General features: G+C 34.8%; 1 protein-coding gene across 5 annotated transcripts in view; it reads left to right on the forward strand.

Moving 5' to 3' along the window:
- Positions 1–26,107, forward strand: part of EndoB (endophilin-B) — a 76,741-nt gene extending 50,634 nt beyond the window's left edge. For 2 of the 5 annotated variants that reach the window (XM_067093826.1, XM_067093827.1), the window contains 2 exons: positions 19,485–19,710; positions 21,761–24,163. In XM_067093826.1, the coding sequence (XP_066949927.1) occupies positions 19,485–19,710; positions 21,761–21,871 (337 nt within the window). In that variant the 3' untranslated portion in view covers positions 21,872–24,163. Of the gene's footprint in view, positions 1–1,002; positions 2,090–19,484; positions 19,711–21,760 lie in introns of those variants that run through there. The other 3 variants (XM_067093829.1, XM_067093830.1, XM_067093828.1) reach the window with 2 other exon arrangements.
- The last annotated feature ends 1,451 nt before the right edge of the window (positions 26,108–27,558 follow it).

Consider the following 27,558-nt stretch of genomic DNA (forward strand, 5'->3'; position numbering starts at 1 on the left):
CATTCTGTCTTACCCCTAGGCAGAATTCTCAGTAGGTATTTTTTTAACTGATCCTAATAGTGTTCCACCTTTCAATTCAGTTCTTTTGGTCACATGTGGGTTAGACTATCCTCTCAGTTTTCTTACTGTCTATATTTCATTTTCATTTTATACTTTCAGGCTTTTCTTTTGTTGCTTGCTTAGTGAACCTCATCATTCAAAAATTTAAGCCCTCTTCCTAGTTCACTGTAGAGAATGGATTAGGATGTATGAATTCATTTGATTCCATTAGATGAAATGAAGTCAAAAGCACTCGATAGCCTCCTCTTTATATTTTCTTTCTCATTTTTACTCAGATGGTTATTTGAGGCTCAGTCTTAGCATATTGTCTATGTGGTCATATTTGTTTGCAGCTTCAGGAATTGTAGTTTTCCATAGCATTTTTGGCATACAGTATTTTGTTTGCCTATATTGATTTCTGTAGCAGTTTTGGCCAACAGTATTTTTTTTCCTTTATTGGCTTCTGTAGCATTTTGGCTTACAGTATTTTGTTTTTCTTTTTTGATTTTTGTAGCATGACATAATTACTAATTAGTTTTTAAATACAATGCAGTAGGGCACTGTAGACCATATTTGTGTGGTACTGTGAAATGTATACTGTAAATAGCTTTATGTATTTGGGTTACCAATTAATCTTTCATTTTGTCCATCTTTTATGCATTTTCGGTCTTGTTTTCTTTTGTATTTATTTTAGTAAATTGTTTTTGCCGCTCTGTCTTATGTGGTTTATTAATATGGAATTGATGTTAAATGATTCCATCAAAATTTAGTAACTTTGCCATCAAGCTTAGATATCAAAGGCTACTGGCATTTCAGGAACTTACTGTCAACTTTCCTGACCTTACTTGAAAACATCAAAAGTAATTTTTTCAATGTGCTACTGAATAAGAGAATTTTTTTCATAAATTAACGTCTTGCGTGATCTTTTAGTTTTCTGACATCTATTCCCTCTCTTTGTTTCAGTGTCCCCTTCAACCCCTCAGCAGCTGGCGCCTTTGACAACAGCGTCCCCGTTTTTCAAATAAATGATGAGGAAATAGACTTGTCTTCCCCCACCTCTCCTTAACCTAATATCTATCTCTCATCTCTGTATTCCCACAACTGACACCGGCCATTCAATTGATGTTTCTTTTGTGAAACTGTACAGCATGGTTGTGTTATTGTTATTCCTTCCTTTGTCACATTTCCAGTGTTTTGATGGAGTTACTTGTGATATCTTTTGGGTAAAGCACAGGATATTTTTGATGTTAACAATGCAACTTAGATCCGTTCTTGTTGAGAATTTGTTATGTTGGTAGTAGTTGTTTGCTGTAAAATGTACCTTATTATGCTGGAGAACTTAAGATTTTTTTCTATTCTTTGCTCTTATTGAGTTGTTTGCACTTGTTATTTTTTCACATATAACTGTGATGTAATTATTATAAAGATACTTGTGATATTTATCGATTAGGTGGTAAATATAATTTATGCATAACTCCATCTAATTGTTAAAGTGAAAAGTGTTGGTGATTTGAAAATTAGATTTTGTTTGCCTAGTTAAATAATCCATTCTTATATGATAGACAGCAAATATTTAATGTAATGAATGTGGCTATTTCTTTTCATTTTCAGTTGTTGTTTGCAGTTCAACTACATTTTATTTCATCTTTATATATTAGCATTTTTATATACTAAGTTTAATAATGTGGTTTTAAGTACATTTTTATCCTTTACCATGAGTACAGGACTATGATTTTAATCATTTCCATTGAAGAAAAGAGCCACAAAGTGGGAGAGGAACACAAACAAAACATATCTTTTCTAGCAATTTTGTGGTAAAGTAAAAGGAACTTTTTCAGTGCTAAACAAATAGTGTAATGATTCTAGGCATTGCGTGATTGCATGTTTTTTGAGCATTTTATGAAACTCAGTTTTTTAATCTTGACAAAGCATTCTATGTTAAGCTGTTCTTCACTTTGCATTTATGACCCTGTCGTTAAACTTAATTTGCTAGAAGAATGGTATTGTTTAAGATATAGACAAAACTGGACATTATTATGATTTTTATAGCTGCCTTGTTTTAATTGCCATTATATTGCATAATGACTGTTATGTTGCTGTTGAAAGAATAGTCATTGACTGTACTGTAGCTGTTTGCAAACAAATCTTGGCTATGCAGTAGATATAAGCTAATTTTTTACTAGGCTATTAATATGAGAACAGTAACAATCTGTTGATTATGGTACTAGTTCAAGGGATGTATAGGCAAATTACTGAACATTACATTATTATTGCTTCGTTAGTCTTTCCTCGGAAAGTATATTATAGGCAAAAAGGTAAAGGTGTGAGTAACATGAAATATTTTATAGCATAAAACATATTTCTTGCATAACTACCTATCAGTCATGTGGAGACCTCATTAATGGGTCCAGATGTCCCACATGCATACTCAGTTATCTTGTAGACTGAAGATGCAGAAAAGCTAAGAATGATTGTTCACTTATGTTTGCCTCTGACCCTTTGGTAGGTAGCATGTACCTTCCCCGCTTATGTAGATAAGATGTAAGACAGTCAGAACAGGGGAATGGAAGGTGGGTACTTTATATGATTGATGAGAGTGTATAAAAATGTTTTATGTTATAAAAACTTCATTTGTTTCCTCTTAAACTCGCTAGTCATATAGGGACTGGAATGCACTTTAGGTGAGAAAAGTTGAGATTCCCAGACTTTTGTGAAGGTCCAGTGGATCCATTTAAGAATTTGGAGACTGTAAGTTAGGAATGAAAGTTCAAAAAGGTACTCTCATGGAGTACTATAAGTAAAGAAATGCTGTGCGAATTAAGTAAGAAGTTTGTACTTTGTGAAATGTCATAAGGCAGTTGAAATCAACTAGCCATTCAAGTGAGACTCTGAAGTTCATATCCCCAGAAAACTGTCTGTTATGGGAAGATGAGGTATGAACAAGGGTGATGGTTCAAAAAAGGAGCAGGAACAGAACTGCACTGCATCTTCCATTGCAGGGAAAACATGTCCACTGGAATTAACAGTCCCAACATGGGCAGTCCCATCCCCTTTATCCCCTTGTGCACAATGCTGGTAAATTTTTGCAAAAGTAGAATGGCATATCATCTTTGATTTCAGTGACTCTTGAAGATGAAGGAAATTGAGAGTGTCCTGATTTGATGAAAAATCACCTTTACCTTATTTACTCCATCTTTACAAACCTCCGCTTAACTTTGAAGAGTGATTTTTGGAGGCATGCTTCCTTCAAATGGACACTGTAGTCTTGAAGATGTGTTCCTTCACTGGTTTGTGGACAAGAGCCTGAAATTATCACCTCTTGGATGTCTCATCCTTTTCAGGTAGTGGTGATTGGCTCTTAGGGAGCAAGGGAGGTCCCTTAATTAACAGACATCAAAGTTTAGATTGCCTGCTGGAAATCTAAGTGATGATGACAAAGTCAGGAGCATGGGACAAACCCTTGGAACATCAGACTCTGTGGCAAGTAACTCTGCCTGACAAGGAATAGTTCACTGACTTAATTCACTTACCATTAAGATACAGAGGCCAACAGGAAGGCAGATTTCATTGTGAGAAGCTGAAGGAACAACTCTCAGGGTGGTTTGTTGGGAGCCTTAGTAAGACTACAGAGAACTAGGGAAAGGTCTTACATAGAGGCTGAATCAAGTTAAGGAAGCTAGTTTTGGAAGTGGTGGAAGAGCCTCCTCATATCCATGGACATATTCACTAAAATACCAGAAAGTGTCATCTCAAGAAAGAGACACACTGTATCCATTGATTGCAAAAGCTGATAACTTTAGTTGTAAATGAAGAAAGAAGACTGCAATCACAGAAATGTTTGTTAAGCAGTTTGATATCTATCTCAGTATACCAATTATAAATACAGGCAGTCCCGGGTCATCGGCGATCCAGTTTTTTGGTGCTTGTCTAGCAACAAAAATCTGCAATTTTTTGTGCCAATATGTGCTGATTTCCACTTATTAGTGCCAATAGATACCTAACAGAGGCGCCGATAACCGAAAATTGCTGACAGTCGCCAATTTTTGGTTATCTGCGATTTTGCCTATCGTCACGCTGTTGGAACAGAACCCTAGCCAATAACCAGGGGTGCCTGTACTTTGTTTCACTTAGCTTGGTAGAGTTAAGTGGTTGAAAGTCAACAGAACCAAGTGATGGCTGCATCAGCATTTTCTGAAAACCTTAACCTTTGACACCTTGATCATTGAGCTTTACTCATAAATTTGCCAGCTACCTGGATCATTGTGGACCTTGAAGAAGGGTGGGTTCTTTAGAAATCTCCTTCAGCTTTGCAGACTTCTGGAACAGACCACTATCACCTGAAGAAGTTTTGTAAATGAGTTGTGCTGTGGTCAGTGGTGTAATTAGCATCAGCTTCAGGTGAATGGGGGCCCCAACCTTGGATAAAACCTGCTCATTCAGGCCAAACAGAAGGTGCAAAATTGAGGGAGTCCCAGACATATAGCATAGCTTCCATTTTCCAGGCTGCTGGGTTCAGCTGCCCTAAGCAATATACTGGAATGTTGGGGTTCAGGCTTGTTGTAAACAGGTCTAGTAGACGCATGCCCCACTGTTGCCCTAGAGCCTTGCAGACTTCTGGATCCAGTGACCATTGTGATTGCAGGATAAGCTGACCTCTGCTGGGACTGTCTTCCTGGCAGGAACCTTAGTACAGTTTCAACCCCACTGTCTTTCACCCTTGCAAGATTTCCACGCCTAGGTGGCACAGAGGTTGAGATCTTGTTCATATTTGGTTCGTGAGATAAGTTACCTTGGATGATGCTCTTTCCTTTTGCCGATGTCATGAATAATTGCAGAACCAAGAACACAGTCTTCAGTTCCAGGGAGTTGATTTACTTCTCCCTGTCTGCCTATGACCAGATTCCTGATGCCTGCTGGCTTAGGTAGGCTTCCCAACCATTTGTCAATACATCCATGGACAGGAAGCCCAAGGAACCAGGAGAATGTCTACTTTCAGGTGACAAGAGTCCTGCAACCACTGAAGATCTGGTAGCTAGGAGTACTCCCTCTGAGTTTATTGTAGGGTTGGCTCTTGGGAGAGCCACTGCTGGTCAACACCTCAAGAGCTCCAGCTGCAGGGATCTCATCCAGAAGTGGCTGTGTGGAGCAAGCTTCTCCAAGAAAGAAATTTGTCTGATTAAAGATTGAAAGCATAGTTTAAATACTTGGATGGTGTTGTATCAATGATAGCAGTCTAATGGTCTTGTCTTCTGAAGAGTGAACTAACGCTGACCTTCATACTCAGATATGTTGCCTTTATAAAGGGTACCAAGGCTGACTTCTTCCTGTGGATTTTCATACCCAGGTACTTGAATAAGTCACAGACAGTCCAAGTTCTATCTCTGTCTCCACCAAAACTAACTCTCATCCAGGTATACCTATGCAGTCATATGCAGGATTGGTTCACAGGCTGGTATTGGTATCAAAGTCCAAGTGAAGAGCTGTCACCAGGCTGAAACACAGAGCACAGAACTGAAATAACTTCATCCCAACAAAGCATATGTGTGCCCTTGAAAATGGACATATTGGAATGTGAAGTTATTTATCCTGAATTCCAAAGATATCAAGAAATTTCCCCTTGTGCTGGGCTACCTCACGGACTCCTCCATCAACTTCCTGAAGAAGGTCTGCTGCAGGAATTCATTTATTGGGCTAAGGAAAGAGATGACTGCAAAGCCACGTGACCCATCATCATTTGTTGATTATCTATTTCTTGATCATCAACCTCATCTTTTTGTTCAAGGCCTTGAGCCTTTCAGGCCTGTCACCCTACATACTGTAATCTTCTGAGTGTGATGTTGGTGCAATCACCTGTCACTATCCACATGTTGATAACAGTGAATTTGGTACAGTGCAAAAGCTTAAATGTTTCTTGGAAGTTTATTAACCAGGAAAAATCACAAAATGCAATTCAAAATGAAATTTTAAAGTCGCAAAAAACCTTTTAAAAATTCAAATCTTTGCAGATGCTTCATGGGATAATGCACATGATGCTCTGCTTTCACTTGTAACCAACAGCAAAGGGCAGGAAGACTCAGTTTGTCCTAAATCACTATTTTGCTTTATTTTTTGGACACATTGTGCAAGACTGTTTATCAAAATGGTTTGCTTCATAATGCCCAGCCTTTAATGTTGCTGAGAGGCCTCACAAGATGATATCCTTGGAAAAAAAGAATGAGTATACAACATATATTTGGCAGTACATAGTGATCTTCAAGGTTCCTGACAGAATAGCACTGTCCAAAATAATAGAAAAATTTTCTAATATTCGATATGTATTTTTTTACACAAACTAACGTTTAACACAAAGTTTCTACTAAAAAAAGGCAAATGCCACGAAGGAAAAGTGAAACAGCAGAGTGGTTGCTAGGCCTTTCGACACAGTCGTGTCTAGCAGGCTGATGAAAAATATAAGAATAAGGGTACAAGGGAGCTGATATAAATGACAGATGACATAGAGATATCTTTGAGGATGGGGATTATAAAGAACAGATGCACCTGGAATCCAACACAGTTGAAGAATCAGTGGACCTACCAAAATAAAGGTAAATCTTTAATTGACTCCTACATGCTTTCGAGTCAGTTGGGCTTAATCCTTTGTAAAACCTCTCAAAAGATTTACCTTTGTTTTGGTAGGTCCACTTATTCTTCAACTGTGTTGGATTCCAGGTGCATCCGTTCCTTATAATCCCCATCCTCAAGGATATCTGTATGTCATATGTCAATTATACCACATCTCTTGTATCATTACTTTTATATTTTTCATCAGCCTGCTAGTAAAGGAGCATGTGTCAAAAGGCCCAGCAACCACTCTGTTGTTTCACTTTTCCTTTGTGGCATTTGCCTTTATTTATTCATTCATATAAAAGAGAAATGATGGCTGGAGCTCAGAAGTAGAAAATCATAGAGCCTAAAGGATATACAGTAATTGGAAATCTATTGTAGTTCTTCATTGGAGGGGTGGGTAGAGCTCTTGGCTAGCACGCTGTTGGCCCAGCATTCGACTCTCTGACCGGCCAATGAAGAATCAGAGGAATTTATTTCTGGTGATAGAAATTCATTTCTCGTCATAATGTGGTTCGGATTCCACAATAAGCTGTAGGTACCGTTGCTAGGTAACCAGTTAGTTCTTAGTCACGTAAAATTAATCTAATCCTTCGGGCCAGCCCTAGGAGAGCTGTTAATCAGCTCAGTGGTCTGGTTAAACTAAGATATACTTTTTATGGAACACATTGAAAGAGGCTGTACAACAGGATGCTGTACAACAATAGGAGTAGCAGTATCAGTAGAAAGGACTACATAGCAGGAACAGCCAAAGCTGCAGGAGCATCACTTACAGAAGTCCTAATGTTAAAGATTCATAATGCAGCTAGCCAACATGGTAGACATAGCTTGAATAGCACAAATAAAAGGAGGAGTAGTGGACAGCCATCAGTGCAGTAGGCAGAGTGGAAAAAGCAGGCACATCAGAAAACACTGTAGCAGCTGACACTAAAAGCAAAGTGGGCATTGCACAGCTCAGACATAGATGAGGTAGTGGCTGGTAAAAGTGATCCTCAACGATATAGACATAGACAAAATAAACCTCTTGCTGTTGCATTAGGGAAGATCCAAACATCTATACCATGGCTATTAAGGAAGAAATCTGACAAACAGAAAGCATTGCTGGAAAAGCAGGCAGTTATGGGAGCAGTCAGTGTTTAGTGAGCAGACCATTCTCCTGACAGAGGAAGCATCCAGGTAAATGGGCTGATTGAGCAGCAGAAAAATGTACATTGCTGGAAAAATGATGCTTCTTACCTGTAACTAAGGGAGTGAAAGATCCTAAAGCCAACCATAACACCAAAGAATCTGAAATAGAAGCTGTAGCTTAGGTAGCAGAATGTCTCACCTGGGTCCCACTGGTCAGGCAACCAATTCTGGCTAGTGTTGCAGGTGAGATGGGGGGAGCAGTGCTGGCCTGAATATGCTTACACTGCAGGTGAGGGCTAGCATCCAGTGAGGACATGTATGGCAGACCCTGCCTGGTTTATTCGCTCAAGTTTACTTACAGTGGACAAAATACAAAATAGAACACACACATAAAGCACTTCACAAGCAGCATACACTAATATGCTTAAGTATACAACATAATGGACACAGAATGTACACTTGAACAGCTAAAAAGCAAAAAAAAAAGATGACTTCAATCAACTATGGGCAGCAAGGCAAGGCATGAGTGATATTTGAAACAAAATAATTATACTGAACATTTTTTGAAGCCAGCACAACAAACTCCTTAGCACTAACTGCTATCCAACTTGCTTAGTAGTTAGCTTATGAAAAAGGTGCTAATTTATTAAGAGCTATATTAAAAAAACTACACAAAACCAGTGGGAAACTTTGCATTACACACCAAAATAAGAAAAGGAGCAAAATTCAATTAAGCTCTGCAAAATAATAACCTGGAATATTTATGGGAAACCAGCAAAACAGTTATTATTAATGTACTTTTCAGGAGAAAAGAAGGAAGAAAATTAGATTACTTGATGATGACATGAAAGTGCAAAGGATGATCAAGATTGAATTTAAATGAGGCAACATACAGTAAGAAAATAGTTACTACTTACTGATGGGTCAGAGGCATGCATGCATGCATGAACAATCACCCTTAGCTCTTCTGCTTTTTCTGTCAACAAGGCAAGAATAATAACCTGGACATTTTGGGGACATTCAGACCTCAAATGAGGGAGATGTTTGATTAACAGTTTGTGATGAAGCAAACATATTTTGTGACACTGTTATATCTAGCCAGAAAATTGGCTGAGTCTTGATAGGCGAGCTTCCAAAGGTCATGAAAATGAATTTAGGATTTTATTTGACAAAATCAGTCTCATATTATGACTTTTTAGTTGTATAGTAATTGTTATTAAACTAAGAGTTTTAACATGTGAATTTTCACATAGCACTTTAATTCCAGAAGTATTTGTGCAAATTACATACTAGATAGCAAGTAGCAATCTTTTGATTTTAGATATATCTTTACACTGTCTCCTGTTGTCCATTATGCTAAAATGTAGTTTTAGTATTTGATCTTAAAGCCTCCTGCCATCAGTCAGCAGGTAGAATCATTGATAATTACGAGTAGTAAACCTAAGCTTTTGTTAGGAAATGGTGTATTGAGGTCTTTCAGTAACTCAGACATAAGTTATTTTGCTCTTAAAGGTAATCACATCTGCTAGCAATAACTATCAACTAACTATGGTTGCATTTTTTTATAGATGCTGGGAGACTTAACTGAATCCAAAATGAAATCAAAATAGAAGAGACTAATAGTATAATAAAATGATCATCAAGAATATTATGAAATAGAAAGGGTTTAGGTTGATTATTTGCTATTACTTAAAAGGTAGAGAAGTAACAGAATTGATTTTGTGGAAATTGAACCATAAATACAGGATGGCACAGTGTGTGATCTTGGGTGGCAGGAGGATATACAAGTAAGGTTTTGTGTCATATAATAATTTTTTGTTTTTGCTGTAACATCTATGATTCTCTTTGTTTAAAATAAGTTTCTATGATCAGATTTTAAATAATTTTCTGTGACCAGATTTTACTTAAAGTTGCAGTACTATCATTGTAATTACTGTACAATATTGTATTTGGAAAATTAACTTACTTGCCCATACTTCTGCAAAAGGTTTTTAATTTATGCTGTAATAGTCAGCACAATTCCTGTTAGCCAAGAGTTAAGTTGCTCACTAATTGAATAAAGTCTAGGGTCATTCTTATCGGTAAAACATCAGCTAGTATTAAGTTTTTGTTTGGTTGAGACATTTCCTTGTTATCTCTTCCTTGTTTTATAGATAGTATAGTGGTTATGTAATAAAAAAGAGAGAGAGAGAGAGAGAGAATGCGGTGCTGTTTGTATTAACCATTGTTGTGGCTTCCTTTAAAATGCTTCAGGTTGGCAATTGTTACAGGTTAGGAGTATCTATGTCATTTTTGAATTATGAATGAATGTTTTGTTTTGGTGATAACTAGGTACTGTACTGTGAAGTCGTTTTTGTGCCAGATCTTGAAGTTTAGTCATTAGAGTGCCTAGTTACAAAGTTACATTTGTGCTATGTTCTTCTGAAGTTACAGTACTCTGTTAGTTGCCTCACTAGGAGAAACAGTATGCAATGTGATATTGTTTTTGTTGTTCTTTAAGTTTTATTTCACTCGAAAGTATTATCATGGTTACCTGTGTGCTTAGGTAAGACAGCTGTATAAATATTATTATTAACCATTTAGGTATCTCATGCATCTTATGTTCTCCAGTTATAGCCAAAGAGTGCATGATAGGTATGAGTAAGCATTTGGACCCAGAAACATCATTGGCCCAAAGAGACTAAAATAATGTTGTACCATAGAATCCGAACAATAATTATTCAAGTTATCAGCTTTAGGTATCTATCCCTGGGCCAACTTTAATTATCTGTGACCTCACTCCTTGTATCATCAATAGTGAACATGAGATTTTTATTTTATTTTACATTTAAATATGAAAAGTTTAACTTGAATTTTTTAGCTGATATGTAAAAGCAGTGAAGAAAGTAGTCAGTTAAATTTAACCTTTCAGACTGTGAAGGCTCCTGTAAATATTGTTGTGCCACAGCACTGAAAAGAAATCTGTCTGTTATGGAAAGACATCCTAAAGTGCCATATTTATGGACTCAGTTGCACTTATGTTTTTAGTCTGTCAGTGCCAAAGTAGAAGCAAGCATATCATCTGCAGAGATATGAAACCATGATCTGTTAAGGTTATACAGTTAAGATATTTACATGAAAAGGTTAGTGTGAGGCGTAACATAGGTGATTGACATGGAAGGTACCACAGCCATAAAAGGCAAAGGGACAGCAATTTGTTATTTACAGTATATGGCTTGCAAAATAACTTTGTGATGCCATCAGAAAGGATGCACCTTGATCCTCCAACATGCTCAGCAGTGTGAGAAACTTAGGGACTGGATAGAAAAAGATGAATTGGCTTAATTCTCATCATACATATTGGTGCTATGAGACCCAACTATCTGAGAGTCCAGAATTGAGAAAGTGAAAGGAAGTTATATGTGGTGTACCTGAGTTTTTGAATAAATACACTAAAGGGAAAGTTTGGCTAGTAAGACATGATGAGCATTTATCCTCTGGGAGATGTGGACAAAACCCATGAGATTTTATAAGTTTTCTCATTCATTTTGGCCAGACTGAAGCTCATTTCAGAATGGGGTTGCAGGATGAAAAATATTTTATATCTCCTCATGAACTTGACAGTCCATAGAGATAACAGTCAAGAGGTACCAATCACTGTTGAGAAGGACATGTGGCAGTAGGAAAAAAACCTTAATACTTCACCAAGTGTGCCCTTTGATCTTCTAGAACTGATCATATTTTTATTGAAACCACAATACCAGAAGATTGAGAATCTCAAGATGGTGGTGCAGAAGCAATTGACGTGTTTGGAAAGAACCTCTTATGTCAAATCACATCAGATAAATCAGTGATAGCAGCATACTTTAGTAACCATAATGGTATAGTAATGTCAGTGATCACACAGCATTTAGGATTCTCTGCTAAGAAGAAGAAACAAATGGCTGTTTCTCAGATTCATGTTGGGAAGAATTGCTATGGCAGAAAAAAATATGTGATTCTGTCATGAGGGTCATTAAAGTAACGGAAGACCTGAGATGCACTTTCAAGTGGACTTCCTTTTATCTTCACTGACCTTATGTTTTTTACATAATGTATCTCCCTGCTGGATCCCTAGTCTGGATGGTGGAAACTCAGACCCATAGCATAAATAATCTAGAACTCACAAGCATCACTTTCTTCTGTGAAATAGTGATCAAGACAGTATGCTCATTTTAACACGTTTTGGCCAGTAATTATTTTTCTCAAGAAAAGCCTTTGGAACTGCTCAATTTGGCACTTTCTACAGGACTAAAACCTCAATTGTCTGGAAAGGTTTCTCATCAAGATACATGATGGGACCTCTGGTCCTCTAAGTTTGACTTTATCAGTTATGAAAAGAATAGTCTTGAGCAGCAAGTTTATTAATTGTCATTATTGATGATCAGGAAGGTAAGGAGTGGCATTATAGATGCTTTTGTAAATATCTATTTTAATGTAAATTTTTTATGTAAGAAGTATTTAATCTCTAATTTACAGTGCCAGCTTGATCTGCCCAAATGAACTTTAAAAAACTTTAAGAATATACCCCACTTGATAATAATCTGAGTGAGACTCCATACTGTTCTTAAGAAGTCTTCAAGGGGTCAGGCAGCCAGCCCTTTGGTGCAGGCATATTTTTTAAAGATTGTACACTTATGATGGACCATTGGCTGAGTGAACGGTGTTGGGTTTTTGTTTTCTGGTGAGTCCCATAATGTTACAGTTCCCTTCTTTAGCCACATATTGTTCGACTTAGAAATAGATAGTCTTTATGTGCACTAGGAGATGATTTATTCAAGTCAGGTTATCTGTGACTAACACTCCAGCGTTCTATGCAAATGGTACCTAAGGATTTTGAGAGACGTTTTCCTTCTGTCCTAGAAAGTTATTTGTAGAGCCCATAAGTTTTTGCCAGGACTTTACACTTACCAAGTCAAGACATTGTCTTTTTTGGCTTGTCGTGTAATACTAGGTTGCTGAATACTTATATGGTTAATATTGATTATGGGAAATGCCATTCATTGCAAACCACATTTCCTCTAAGCATTCATTTCTTATGGGCTCAGTAACAGCGGGTTAGCACATAGTGGCAATTCAATCATGGTATGCATTATGCTTCATAATGAGTGACATAGGTTGCAAAACAAGTTTGTGGTGACTGGATAGTTAACAGAGGAAAAAGTACAATTAGGAAAGTGGCCAAGTGGTTGTGGGAAAACTGTTGTGGGTGAACTCTGTCCTGTGTACCGAGAGTAATAATGGTGTCACAATAGGTGCTCATGATTACAAAATATATATGGAGTAAGAGATTTTAGGTACCAAAACATGACGAGAGTATTGGAGAAGAGAGGGAGGGTCTTAGAAGATATAGAGCATTTCTTTGACTTGGGGACACACAGGACAGTGACGCAGTTGAGGGAGCAGCAAGAAAGAAAATAGCTGGAACATGAATGAAATGGAGGGAGTAGCAGGTCTACTGCTTTATAAAAATGTCCCATTAGTAGAGAGAGCAAAGACATACACAAGACCTTAACTACTCTATGCAATGGAGACATTGGTGATGGACAAGGAAAATGACGGAGATTTTGAAAAGGTGTGTCCATAGAATATGAAGATTTGTGGGTAGAGTACTGTTGGAAGATTGTATTACAAATGGAGAATTGTTAGAGAGATGTGGTATTACAAGGCTGGAAGACTCAAAATCTTAAATATTTAGATGGTTTTGGCATATAATGAGAAGAAATGAGGAACAAGCATTAAGAGAAGTAGCAGAGAAAGACCCAGAAAACCATTGGAGAAAGGCCATAGACAAAGACATAGATCTGACGACAGTTTAGGCAGAATGAGCACAGGACAGAGAAGAATGGAGATAGCTCATATGATGTCTTAACCCCCTAAAGGGAAAAGCTGATATTAAACTTTCATGAAGATGATGATGAGAGGTTACACTATCTTCCGTACATTACTTGTTTTGACTCTTTATGGTGTAAATTGTCCATTAGATCTAGAGACCCTAGAATTACAAAGTATAAATTGAAATTACAGGGTTTATTCTCACTATTGACTGTATCAGTCTTTTGAGCTATGAGGTTTGATATTGTATACATACAAAATTCAAAATAATTTCTATATACCACAGGTAAATTACTAACTTATATTACCGAGTGCTTGTTCCCATCCCTTCCAGTTGTTTTCATCAACATATGTTTCAGCTTTCCAAAGCAGTAAGGGACATTCATAACAATATCTCAGCTTACAAGAGAGATTGACTCATGATTTCTTCATGACTGCTAACGTGCCACATTGATCATTTTAATATGAGTAAAGTGTCCTCTAGTTATGAAATATAAGTTTTCTTAAATTTTGAATATTTTCAAGTTTTTAAATAATTTATTCCCATCATATGGGGCATGCAGTTCTTAATTGCATGTATATTCTGTATCATATTTTAAAAATTTCTCAAGTGGTGTTTACAACAAAGGTTGTAACTGAATAGAACTATTTTTAAAACAACTTCAGATAAAATGTGTAAACTATAAAGCTATGAAATATATGAGCAAGGTGTTTAAAGGTTGGGTAAAGGCCTCTTTGTAATGAAAATATATTACACCAATTTTGTAGTATTTGGCATGCTAAATAACAATATTTGTTCTGAGACAACTTTCAGTATCTAAGATACTCATTTCCAAGATTATGAGACCTAACTATATTACCAGATTTTAACTCCTGCAAACCCATAGATTTAGTAATGTAATGTATTGCTGATCACATAGAAAATACTCTTTTGAGAGGAGAAGAATGGCATCAAGTTGTAAAGTGTGTTGTTTAAATCTGTAATTCTTGATATCCTAAGAAATATTCAAGAATAACCATGCAGCAATTATTTCTTTTGATAAATTAGCTGTACTATAAATATATGGAGGCGTTTTTGTGGGTTGAAAGCAAAAAAAAATTACATTTTTTGATTTTATGGGGCCAGCAAGATGATGTACAGTTTCATTGTTCCATCAAGACACTTCTAGATTACTGTGCCTGTTATTCTGTGTTTTTTAAAAGAATCTTCAATGTGCATATGGCATACTGTGGTATAGAAGTGTGAAATGCTTTGGATTTATAGGATATTGTAGCTTTTTTTTCCTAGAAAAATTACATGTGGCATTAAGTACTTATTCCCGATAGTGTTGCACTGTTTTACCTCCATTCCAATTGCAAATACCTCATCAAATTACACATAAGATGCAGCTCACTGATAAGCAAGTTTTGCCTTCTGTGACATTAAAGCTTTCTAATCAAAAACTTCATGCACTATACTGTACATAAAAAGTTGTGTGGTTTTGAACCTTATATCTAATTGCTATTTTCTCTTGTATATTAAACTCATTACTAGATGTTAACGTTTGGTCAAGAATATTTTTCAAGCACTCTCAAACCTCATGTGGAAAATTGATTGGTTTTAATTGCACATTATCTTATGATTTAACATCTTGAGCAGCTGTAAGACACGCTGTAACAAGATTTTTCTACAAAAATATTTAATATTAATTTCATGCTTCATCATTATTTTTTTTAGGGCAGTGATATTGCAAAATCTGGGAAACTTTAATGCAGTGCATAAAAGGTGTTCCTCTCATAAATTTTTATCAAATGCATATTTAAATAAAAGGAACTGAATAAGGATAAACACCTTTTGACCAGCAGGCTTTATGCGAAACTGAATGCCTTGTATGGCACACTTCAGGCAGTACTGAAGGTCCTGTGCATCCCTTAACCCCATGGTTTCATTACTTCCTGGTGTTTACTTTTTTGCTCATCATTATTCTCTTCTCACCTTAATATCCAGGTACTTATCGTGCTCCATTTTCATTCTCACTCAAGAACAAATTATTAGGGCCATTCCTATTTGAGTCTGCAAATGACTGAGTGGTCTGGTTGAACTGTTAAGTAATAGTAACTATGATCATTACATTTGCTGTATATACTATTCTTACTACTAGTACTGCTAAGTGATTGGATTTTATTATCAATTACATTTTTTTATGGTTTTTATGTGAACGTTGACATCCAGGATAATAGTAAATAAAGATCATATTTTTGATTGGTAATATCAAACCCATAAGTTTGTGAAAAAAGACATGAACATAATCACTGTTTTATTTTCCAGTTATCTTAAAATTATTGCTGGTGAATTAACTTTTTCCAAAGTTGTCTTTTGATAACCTAGATTATGAAGACTGTTTAGAATGATTTTTGCAATCATTTGCCATCACCAAAATATTAAAATTGTTACAGTATTGCATATTCCTGAGTTCAGATATGTTGTTATTGCCTCATGCATACAGTACTAGGAGCCAAACATACTTTTTTAAAGTTAGGTCCTGGATAGATAGTTATTTTGGCCTTTAATAAATTTTAGATGTAAATTAGATTTTGTAGTATTTGAAATTCAGGAAGTTAAAAATCACCTAGGAGAGGTGTTTTCCATATTTGGGAGTAGTGATTTGACTTCAAGTGCATCATGAATTTATGAAATTGGGAGGTCCGTTTTAGTTTAAATACTGTTATGGACTCTTTAGAACCTTTTCCCTTCTTCTGCTACTGAGGTTACTGAGCTGTCAAAATTGTAAAATGGTAACAGAATTCTTTATGTAGGCCTTAATGATTATAATAATCCTGTGGGATTTTTTAAAAGCAAAGCTCTCTAATCCTATTTATTGACTTTGCATTGATTCATACATTTCCATCCTACATTGTGATTGTAAGTGACCTGAACAATTCCTGGTGGTTTAAATAAAATGATCTCCCAGCTGGTTAGCTTCACAAACATTTCATGAAAGGATTCAGACATTGTTATATACAGTATTGATACAGTACTGTAGGTTGCCTAATATGTACCCTGTAATTTTTGCTTTAGTAAGGCAGTAATTTAAGTAAATCGATGCTCGTGCACTACCAGTAAATATCAAGTACTAATCTGTGATTATTTAGGATATAGTCAAACCAAAGTTCAGGAAAGTATTATATTGTTAACTAAGCTAAGTATAAAGAAGTACCCACTTTGTTAAACTTTTGTTGCTCACAGGAGAGAGATTGAACCAGTTAACTTATTATGTTGTGGATTTTTTTTAAAGCATAATAGCAATAAATCATTTGTAGCTTCTAAGTAATTGACCAGCCAGTTTTAATGTAGATATTTAAAGGTTTAGTGTAATATGAATATTTATAAAGTATATACTCTACTGTATGCAGTATTTGCATATGTAAGTACTGTATATATTTTGATCATAAATGGTTACCCTGGTGTACATTAAATGATGCATAAGTAGAGTATATGACCATTGCTTTTTATAGAAGTCTGAAGAGAGTACCAGACTAAAGATCTGTTAATATCAACAAAGCACTACATTGCATTAGTGGAATGTGAGTCAAGTACTGTAATTGTACTTTATTATATAAACTGATATAACCATATATTCTTGTTTGGTATTTTCATTTTTATTCATCCTAGATTGAGTATGGTAGTTTGCAATACAGTATACTTATGAATATATGTTTAACTAATAATGTAGTTGACAGTGTTTATCACTAATAGAAAATAAAGCGATGATCTGTAACTAATTAAAAAACAGCAAAGGAGCCACCTCAGATAGATACAAACTGTAAATGTACCAGATGTGAAATTCTGGAAAACATGATTTGTTGCATTATAAAGAATTATTATTTGTATACCCCATTCAAAATTTTCACTGAGATTATGTTATTCCATGCTTGTGATAATTCAGTGCATTTTGCTTTGGCTTACTAGCATGTTTCCCATATCATCTGTGTAGCAGATGATATGTGGCTTGTGAGTTTAAAGTCCTCACATGTGGCAGTTACTTCTAAAGCAAATAGTTGGCCAGAATTTGTCATTCCCATAATTGCAGAAACTTGGTTATGTATATTTCTTGTTGTTGAAAATTTCCACTTGTTATTAGAATGTTATGCAGAGGTAGAGCAACTGGATGCAAGATAGGATGGTGGATGTGACTGCCTCAAAACATTGTTTCTTGTTGCAAAGTCTTGTAATTCTTCAGTACTACATCAATTTTGAACTACCAAAGGTAAAGAAAGGCATAATTCTCAGGTGGGGTGAGGCTTCAGGAGAGAAAGATGCATTGATCCAATTCCAAAGTGTTATAATGAAGAAAAAACTGTAGAAATACATGTTTAGAATTTGTAATGAAATGACAAATTTACATATGTGAAAGAAATGTTTGAACAGAATTGCAAGAGAAGATTGCAAGCGCACTTGGTGTACAGTACATATATATTAAATAGCATTACAATACAGTGTTTAATGGAACACTGTTAATCAAAAACTCTTACAAGGACATGAGAGACCAAAGTCAAAGGTAAGTCTTTTTGTGCATGTAAAATTTGTTTTCTCCAGAATCTGATATTCACTCACTTTCTTCAGCAATCTGACTAAAGCTTCTGGAAAATTTTGTAACCCATCATGATCATTATCTCTGAATACTGGGGTATGTCAAAAGCTTGAGCTGAAATCAGAATCCTGAAAATGTTACTAAGGCAGTCAGACAGCGAGGCTATAAAAGGCACTAGTTATAACTGTTGAAACAGTTTTGTGTTATTTTAATAAATGATGGAAAACTTGCCAGTTTTAGGGTAGTTGAAAGAGTTAGCAAGCCCATTTTGCAATGAAAGCTTGAATGGGCATAAAAGAATTAATTTAGTACTATTAATATAGTGAGCACCTTAAAGAGAGTGATTAGACTAGACAGTAACCCCAATGAGGGATTAAGCTGAGGAGAAGGTTAGTATACTGTAGTGAGAATTTTAGTGTACAAGTGGGAGGCTTGAAAATATTATTTTATCATTCATTTTGCAAGAGAGGAGCAGTTAGTCAGCAAAGCTTCAGGATGAAGACCAGCAGTAAAGTCCAGAAAACCATAGAAAAGAGGCATTCAGGAAGCCCTAGATTAGATGATAATTCAGACAAAAATTTGCTCAAGACAATAGAGTGTAGAGATTTAAGTTCACATTTAACCCCAGAAAGGAGAAATCTTATTTAAAAACAATCATGATAACTGGTAAATTTAGAGATGTTTCTTTACTATAATCACAGAATTTAAATAGGCAGTTAGCATGTATAATAGAAGAATTTGAGATAAATGTTGGTTTCCATCAAAGATCGGTAATTAGATGGCAAGAAATTTGTCTTAAAAATCTCACCAGTTCCATTACCTTCAAGACCACATAAATAGAAAAAAGACCAGATAATATAATCCACGTTTTCTTTTATAATTTTCTTCTTATTGAAAATATATATTGAGATCATTGTTGGGTTAAGTGAAGTCGTCGTTAATGGAACTACACTTAGATTTATTGGAAATTGTAATAGAAGTGAACATTTCCCACTTTTTATTCACAGTCATAAAACTGTAAAGCTTCATGACTATTATTCTAAGCAGTGATATTGTGCTTATGATGCAGGTTTATTACAAAATAATTGATCGAAAAATTAAGTAAAAATAATGAAATTTTTTCAGAGCAAAAAAGGTTATTGTAGTGTATAGTGTTTTTGTTTTATGATAGGTTTGTGTATATTAATTTTGTTTCTTATTACTGTAGTCTCTTACTTTTTCTCTTTGATCAGTTACTCTGCATTAGTTTAATTTCTTCTTCAAACAATTGCAGTATAAACTTTTTTGCAGCCTTGCCTTGAGTCCAGATGCAACTGTCAGCCTTACTAGTGCCCCTCTTTCAAACAACTCTGTCCCAAGCACTGCACAAAAGGGAACTCCTGCGGTTGATAATTCACCCACTGCCAGTGAGAATAGTACAGAGGATTTGATTGGGGCTGGTACATGGAGAAGAGCCAAGGTTGTTTGTGACTATGATGCAACAAGCAAAGAGGAAATGAGCCTGATGATGAATGAGGTAATTTTTGCATGATTTATTGAGGTCTTGGTCAAGTAAATAGTGTAGGCAGTTATAAATGGACAACTCTGATGTTATAAATTCCATATAAAACTATTTCTACACTGAGATTAAGAAAAATTAAGTTTGAAATTACATTAGCATTCATTTGCTAACTTTTATTCATATTTCAAACTACTGTTTAGCCTTCCAAAAAAGTCAGAATAATATATTAAAACTCATTATAAAAACAACAAAGATATTGTCAGGGTATGAGATAGCTGAGGCCATGAACTTTGCTTTTGTTTTTTCCAGATTAATTTCCCATATTGCTTTCAACACAGACATTTTTGTATTTTCCACGATAAATCCTGTCATGTATTGACTGTTGTAGTTTTTTTTTTAGAGGAAGTGTGATTTCCAGTCACCTCTCTTAACTACTGAGGCAAAGGGATGGCAAAAAGGTAGAGAATGCAGACATTGGCAATGTCCTACCCTCTTAGCCAGTGCCAGCTTACCCCAGATCTAGCTTAACCTTGAAATGCACAGTACTTCACCAAGCTAATGCACATACATTTATTAAGCAATGAGATTGAACAGTATGAAAATATACTGTAGTGTATTTCGTTTACCTTAAATTAGTGAATAGCTGTGTAGAAAGTTCATAGGCTAGACTAGCCAAGAATACAAAAAGAGGTTTTATTTAACAAAATTCATATATTTATTAATCTTTGGCATTAAAAAGAAAACTGTTCTGTCCCTTTATTTTCAGTGTGTTGGAGTTTGTAAGTCAAGACCTAATACGTTCAGTATACAGTACTATTCTTTTTCTTGTTGGGACTACTAGTTATTTGACAGCACGGAACTGCAAGTTTGAGATAAATGAAGATAATTATTACAGTAACTAAAATTAATTCAGTTTTATTGAAGATGCCATTGAATAACCATAAGTCTTAATGGGACTGGATACTGATTATGGGTGTTATAGTAAATTTAGAAGTTCTTATTCATAGTATACTGTCTGATATTTTTGTTCCTCTATTGCTTTTACATGTTTCTTTAGTATTTCATAGTAAATTTAGGATATTCAGAACTGATTTTGGCCCAAGAATTTTTGCTATGGACTTCATCAATCTCTTGGAATATATTCCTTTTTTATGTACAAGCCCATAACTTATAGTTCCGGTTTTGTTTTCCACAAAATGTTCACTGAAAAATCTTTCCTGAAGGAAAAGGAAGAACAAAAAGACATTGGAAACATACTGAGAAAACTAGGGAAATCTCTAGCAGATCCTGGAAAAGAAGAAAACAGACAATTTCTTACTGAAAATCTTCTGAAAATACCTCTGGTCCAACAATAGACAATTCAGCAGGTGATGGCACTTGCAGAAATGCAATTGAAAAGCAGACTTATAAAAACTCCGTATTGTCATACTAATATTCATAATACTAAAAAGAAATAGGAAATGAATAAAATGAGGGTAAAAAATACAAGAGAACAATCCAAAATCCTTGGGAAAGATTGCAAGTTGCTAACTAGTCAACAGAAACGTTAAAAGGGACCCAGTTAGCCACTGGGGACCTCGGGTAACTACAGTAATCTTCTGTACATCTTTCCAAGGATGAGGGGTCTTGGATGCACACAGATGTACAAGGAGGATATGCTGTGATGGGTTTGTAATGACCATATAAAAATTATACATTTAAGATAAATTTTAAATTAGTCATAGCTAGTAGCTTAAGTAATCTCGGGTGCAAGATATATTCTACCAGTTTCTGTATTTCACATTTTCTCAGATTTTCTTTAAATAGGCACTATGAGAGATAAATGTAAGTAATAAAATGTAATCTTTAATATTTTACTGATAGTGAAAAAAGTTTTATACTGAGAAGTTTGTGTTTGTCAAAACCAGTCTATTTGAGACTATAAAATATTTACTTAGTACTTAAAATGCAGCATTTGACTAACTGAATGATCTCCTTAGGCACAGAGCTCGGCCATATGGCCCAGGTTTCATACATTCTTTCCTTTGGGTACAGATGGGGCAGTGAAACTGGTTTTTATCAACAGGTTGTTATGTACCAAGAACATGAGGGAGGTATGTCAGACTTCGTTATTGCCAGGCGTGGAACACAGAGTGGTCGTGTTCCAAGTGCTTATCTTGAAGCAATGGATGACTGAGATTTAACTACAGTCGAACTTTTGTAATCACAGTGTCACGAGTGAGTATGAGGTTTGCAGATGGAATAAATCACCTGCACTGAAATACAGCATTCCATGTGTGATTACTCAAGTTTGACTTCTGGCCCATTGAATTTTGCTATTGTTATATTGTACTTCTTGTTAACAGACAGATTTTATAACTGTTGCCATTTATTCCTTTATAAGACTGCATGTTATCACTTTCTACTGTCATGAACATGTCTTGTCTCTGTGTTTAAAGTACAGAAAATAGCTTTAATGTACTATACTGGCTTTGCTCTAAAGCCCAGTGGTGCTTTTTTTTCTTATTTTATAAAGTTAATATGCCTATTTTTACTGAATGTAGTACCTACACTTAAAGCTCCTATACAGTAATGATTTAGTTACTTAAAGACAAGAAAATAGTAGTGGGAGATAGATAGAGTTAAACATGGTGATTGCACTTACAAGATGCAAGAAAAATGCATACATACTTTCCTCCCCCCATTGATATGTCTGACCATTTTCCCCTATATTTTAGCATGTGCTCTATAATTATTCCATAAATCAATTTTTTACAGGAGTTATTTGAAATTTACTTTGATACCAGTATAAAGTGGTTAAGGCATTTTGAGGTTTTCTAGCTAGGAAAAAAATATATATATAACCTAGGTTTGATGAATTGTTTCTTCTTTTTGTACTGTTGACATATGAAAATGTGTATGAGACTTTGTTACTGAGCTTAAAGTTTGTACTGTATTATTTTGTATTTTGATGTGACACCAATATCGAGGGCGTGTTACTAATCTGACATGTTTGTGAATGGTGTTTATTTGTTATTTTGGTGTGATGTATACATTATATCAATGTGCCTAAGATGTGGAGAAAAAATTATTTTAATATCTCATATGCCGTATATACATAGATAATACCCATTGTGAATATTCGGAAGTTCCTCAGTTTTTAAAGGTTATCTTGATCCTCTGTATTATGCATAATTTTGTAGACAAAATTGTTTACAGCAGAAAACTTCCACAAACAGGCAGTCCATATTAAAATGCAGAACTAAAAAAAACTAGTATAGTGTCTTGTAAAATGTTTTGGAAATATTTTACTCTATAATTTACTCTACCAAAAACTAGCATGAAGGTATAATTATTTGAGATGAATCATTTATTAGCCATGTGAGAGTAAAGAATGTAAAGTTAGTAGTCTGGTTAAACTGTGTACTGTAATAATAATACCATTGAGAATAATTTCATAACATGATTGAAATATAAATTTAAGTTACTGACTCTGAGCAAAATGACAGGATTAGTTGGCTAGACTTGTCTTTGATCTCTCTTCAGCTACATTAAAAATTTTATGTGAATTGAACATTGCTTTGGGAGAGGATTGTTCTGTTTCATCTGAATTTTCACATAATTCTTTTTGAAATCCAGTACATAATAACTTCTCACTTTGAATTACTGATCTGTTCAGATTGTGTAAGCATTTGAGATGGCCAGGTTAATATTTTTTAGCTAGCAGACAAGAAAAGGTACTAACTAGATTAAAGTAAATACTGTAGTCTTGATAGGGAAGACCACATTTCCAAAATCACTAAATATTGAAAATTTTAAAAATTCTGAAATTTCTATTCGTGAAGCATTTTAATGTTTTTGGGCAAATGACTGATTATTTTTTATTAACATGGTGTTACAACAGTAAATATTTTTAAAGTAAATAAATTAAACAATAAAAATACCTGTAAATATATTTTTGTATAAGACTTACAAAATTACACATTAAAACTAAATATATTTGCTTTATGTAAAACATCAGGCACTTATACAAATGCAATACCTTTCAGAACCATGAAGAGGTAAAGAGGAAATAATTAATCTGATCCTTGCACGTAGAAAGGAAATGTCAGTTTTCAGACTCTTGACAGGGCTTGCTAGAAGAATTTGTTCTTCAATAAATATAAAAAAATTTACAGTGGACTGAGGTGACATAATGTAGGTGGATAGTTAACACTGAAGAAACAAAGGGAACAATAAAGAAGGAGGCAGTAAGCAATGTAACTGGCGCCAAAAGCCATTACCTAGAATCTGTAGTACGTATTGCTTACAATGTGTCTAGAAAGCACACTGCAGGCTGTATCTCATTAGGGGTTTCTATTTATACTGAGTCTCTTTTCAAAATTCATTGATTTTCAGAATGGCAATAATTATTTTTTACTTTAAGTGAATAGATTACTGATTATTAACCTAAAACTGTAATTAAAAATATATTTTTGTAGGACTAAAATGTTACAGTAATTACCTCTTTTCAAAACTAATTTTTATAATTGTGGGTGTTTGTTTTGTTCATCAGTTGAAAGGAAAGCAAACATACAACTCTCCCTGCACTTCCTTGGCATGTTGAGAATATAATTGATTGGTGCTGTCTGAATCTGAATGATTAACCACTGATTTGAAATCATTTGCAACGCTGTGCTAAGTAGTTAAGCCAATGATAGTCTCAAAATGTCTGAGGGCTTTGGGTAGTATTTTCTTATGAGAAGCTTAGTTTTAGCATTTGGGTAAATACATTTGGGGCAACATTATTGGCACATTTAAGCATGACCTAAGAATAGGATTTTCACTATTTTTAGATATACTCCTGACAAACTTATAAGCATTTAGGGTGGAATTCAACTAAATTTTATTTTGGACGATGAATAATTGTAACAGATAAAGAACAGTACACCAGTATGTTAGGAATAAATGTATAAAGTATTTAAACCAGAAGATGGACCCTTTTTGTTTTTTATGGCATTTGTCATTTATGAAATATGCTTTTGTTGTAAATATATGTATATTCATAGCAATGTACTTCAAATTTTTCATTTATGTGGATAATTATTATCAATACTATATAATACCTGCAGTGCCTCAACCTACTAGTTTAAGGTACGGTAATCTTTATTGAAGAAAGTTACTGTTACATCATATAAGAAATGTTGAGGTTATTAGTTTAAGCAATTAGTTTAAATTTGTAATGAAATTTGGAGAACTAGAGATTATACCACCGGGGATTTTGTATATACTGTAATTCAAAGTCATTACAGATTTCAACTCCCGTACTATATTTATTTGTAAAGTACCGTAACTTGGTAGTTCTTTAACATATTTAAAAGTATTGTAGGATTTGAAGAGTAGTTTGAGCTTTTCCTTGTTTTTAATAATCATTATTGTGTGAATGCATGAATTAAACCATTTTGATGGGTATTATACTTCTTTGTATTTGTGGAATGTAGAAATCTTCGTGCATTAGCTTTCATATCTTAATTTAAGTTCATTATGTTCTATATACAATTTTTTAGAAGATTAATGTCTACATGTGACTGTGGTATTTGATGCTGATTTACTTAGTTAATTTTTTTATTGTAAATGTGAGTGGCATCAATTGGAGCTTTTAAAAACTTGAGAAAAAATTTATGCATAATTGTCTCAGTGGTAAAGACAACCTTGGCTTTTGGTGGTGGTGCCCTTTATATATTGCCAGTAATAATTATTCATGTACGAAATGTTACTAAATAATGCCAAAGTTTCCCCCTCTCTGATTAAATCTAGTGTGTACAGGTATAGTCACTCTAGTCAGCCATTCTTTCAGCTCTTCCTCTCATCACACAAAGGACACTCCAGCCCTATTAACCAGTAACCTTTGTGGAAACTGTAACCAATTTTCATGTTCCTTTAATGCTGTTACTATACCGTCAGTAAAGTTGACTAATATTGTACACTCTGGTAAAGGCAACATGTTACACACGAGAAATTTCATTGTGGTAGGACTACAGCATGAAGAACAATGCTTTATATTGTTAAGGGGACTTATTACAAGTTATTGAGAGTGCCTGTTATCTTTACTAATCGTCTACCATCATTTTAAGAATTTAAGAACATGATTTTCTAAGTTTGGTATTCAAGTACCAGCCTGTATGTTGCAATTTAACAAACTATTTCAGTACCTACCAGATTGCAGTAAATGAATGATCTTGTTGATGAATTTAGAGCTTTACATTAATAAGTGAGTAAGGAGGAGTCTAGGTGTTCAGTGAGGAATAGAATGTAATTTGGAAATAGAAAATAATATAACAAAACTGTTGTCCCTCAAAATTCATGGAGTCATAATTTACCAAATTATATACGGTACAATAAATCTCTTTTTAGGATATAATACTGTATAGAGAGAGAGAGAGAGAGAGAGAGAGAGAGAGAGAGAGAGAGAGAGAGAGAGAGAGAGAGAGAGAGAGAGAGAGAGAGAAAATATCACTCACCTTATACATACATATAAATAGGCTGTTGAATGATGATGCAATCCAAGCATGCTGATTCAGTTATACACTTGGAGACACACACACAACAGACAAATGTTTATTAACTATACAACATTATTATTATTTATTTTATGAGTGGAGGTGGATTATCAGGATCTTCATCATCATTAGGATGTGCTGGCAGAGGAGGACTGACTGTTCTCAGAGCCTTTGGAGTGCCAGGGGTGGAAGAGCTGGAGGGGATGGAAGGAGAGGCTTGAGATTCAGTGATTTACCTTTAGGAAACATTTTGTAATTCCTGTTGGACTTCTCCATCTTTTCATTTCTTTAAATATTTTCTGTTTGACTTTTCTGCTTCTTCATTTCTTTAAATATTGATTTATATTGTGGAGCTGCCTCTTCTGCCACTTCCTGCACGATAATATAAGGATACTGTATTGTATTTTAGGAAGTGGTGACATAACAGCTGTACTTCGTTTACATTTTTTCAGCTGCAGGATGTTTTCTTCTCCAGTTTGTAAGCTTGTGAGTTTGGGACTTCAGATTTTTATACATTATAATTGATTTGTGAATATTTTTGATATAGAGTAATGTGTATGAATTGTATATGTTTATGGCTTACTAAACTTTTTGGTTGTCTTGGCATTTCTGGCATATGCAAGTCATTTGTGGGTTTATGCAGTTGTCTCCAAAACTCCAATACAGTATGTATTCCATTTAATTATTGGTAAAAAATCTGGGAATAATCCAGTCTGTGAAATCAAAACCCATGCAGTTCAAGGACAATTGGAATTAGGTATGAATAAGTGAAGAAGTTCAAATTGGTGGTGTAACTAAACTACTTAAGTATAGACCTACAGTATCATTAATTTAGCAAGCTTTCTTGATAACTTGGAATTTAACAGGAATATATAGTGTCTTTTTACTTAGTTACACCTTGAATACTTTGCTAGTCTACAGTATTTAGCTGTAAATATCGAAGACTTAACTTTCCATTTGAATGAAACAATGGTTAGATTCAAATACAGTACTTTCAGGTAATGTAAGCATCTGTAGTAGGGAGGAAGACTAAAAAATATATGAAGGAATGAATTGGAATTGAAATACAAAAAATTTAGGCCATAGGCCAAGTGCTAAGACCCATGAGGTCATTTAGCGCTGAAAGGGATATTGAGAGTAAAGGAGGTTTTAAAGGTATAATAGAAGGAAAACCTCACAGTTGCACTATGAAACAATTGTTAGGAGACAGTGGAAAGTAAGATGGAAGGAAGAAAATACGATTGGAGTTAAAGTAAAAGGAATGAAAGGGGTTGCAACTATGGGCTGAAGGGATGCTGCAGAGAACCTTAAGTAATGCCTACAGTGCACCATATGAAGTACACTG

The sequence above is a fragment of the Macrobrachium rosenbergii genome, chromosome 50, assembly GCF_040412425.1.
Source record: "Macrobrachium rosenbergii isolate ZJJX-2024 chromosome 50, ASM4041242v1, whole genome shotgun sequence".
Classification (NCBI taxonomy): domain Eukaryota; kingdom Metazoa; phylum Arthropoda; class Malacostraca; order Decapoda; family Palaemonidae; genus Macrobrachium; species Macrobrachium rosenbergii.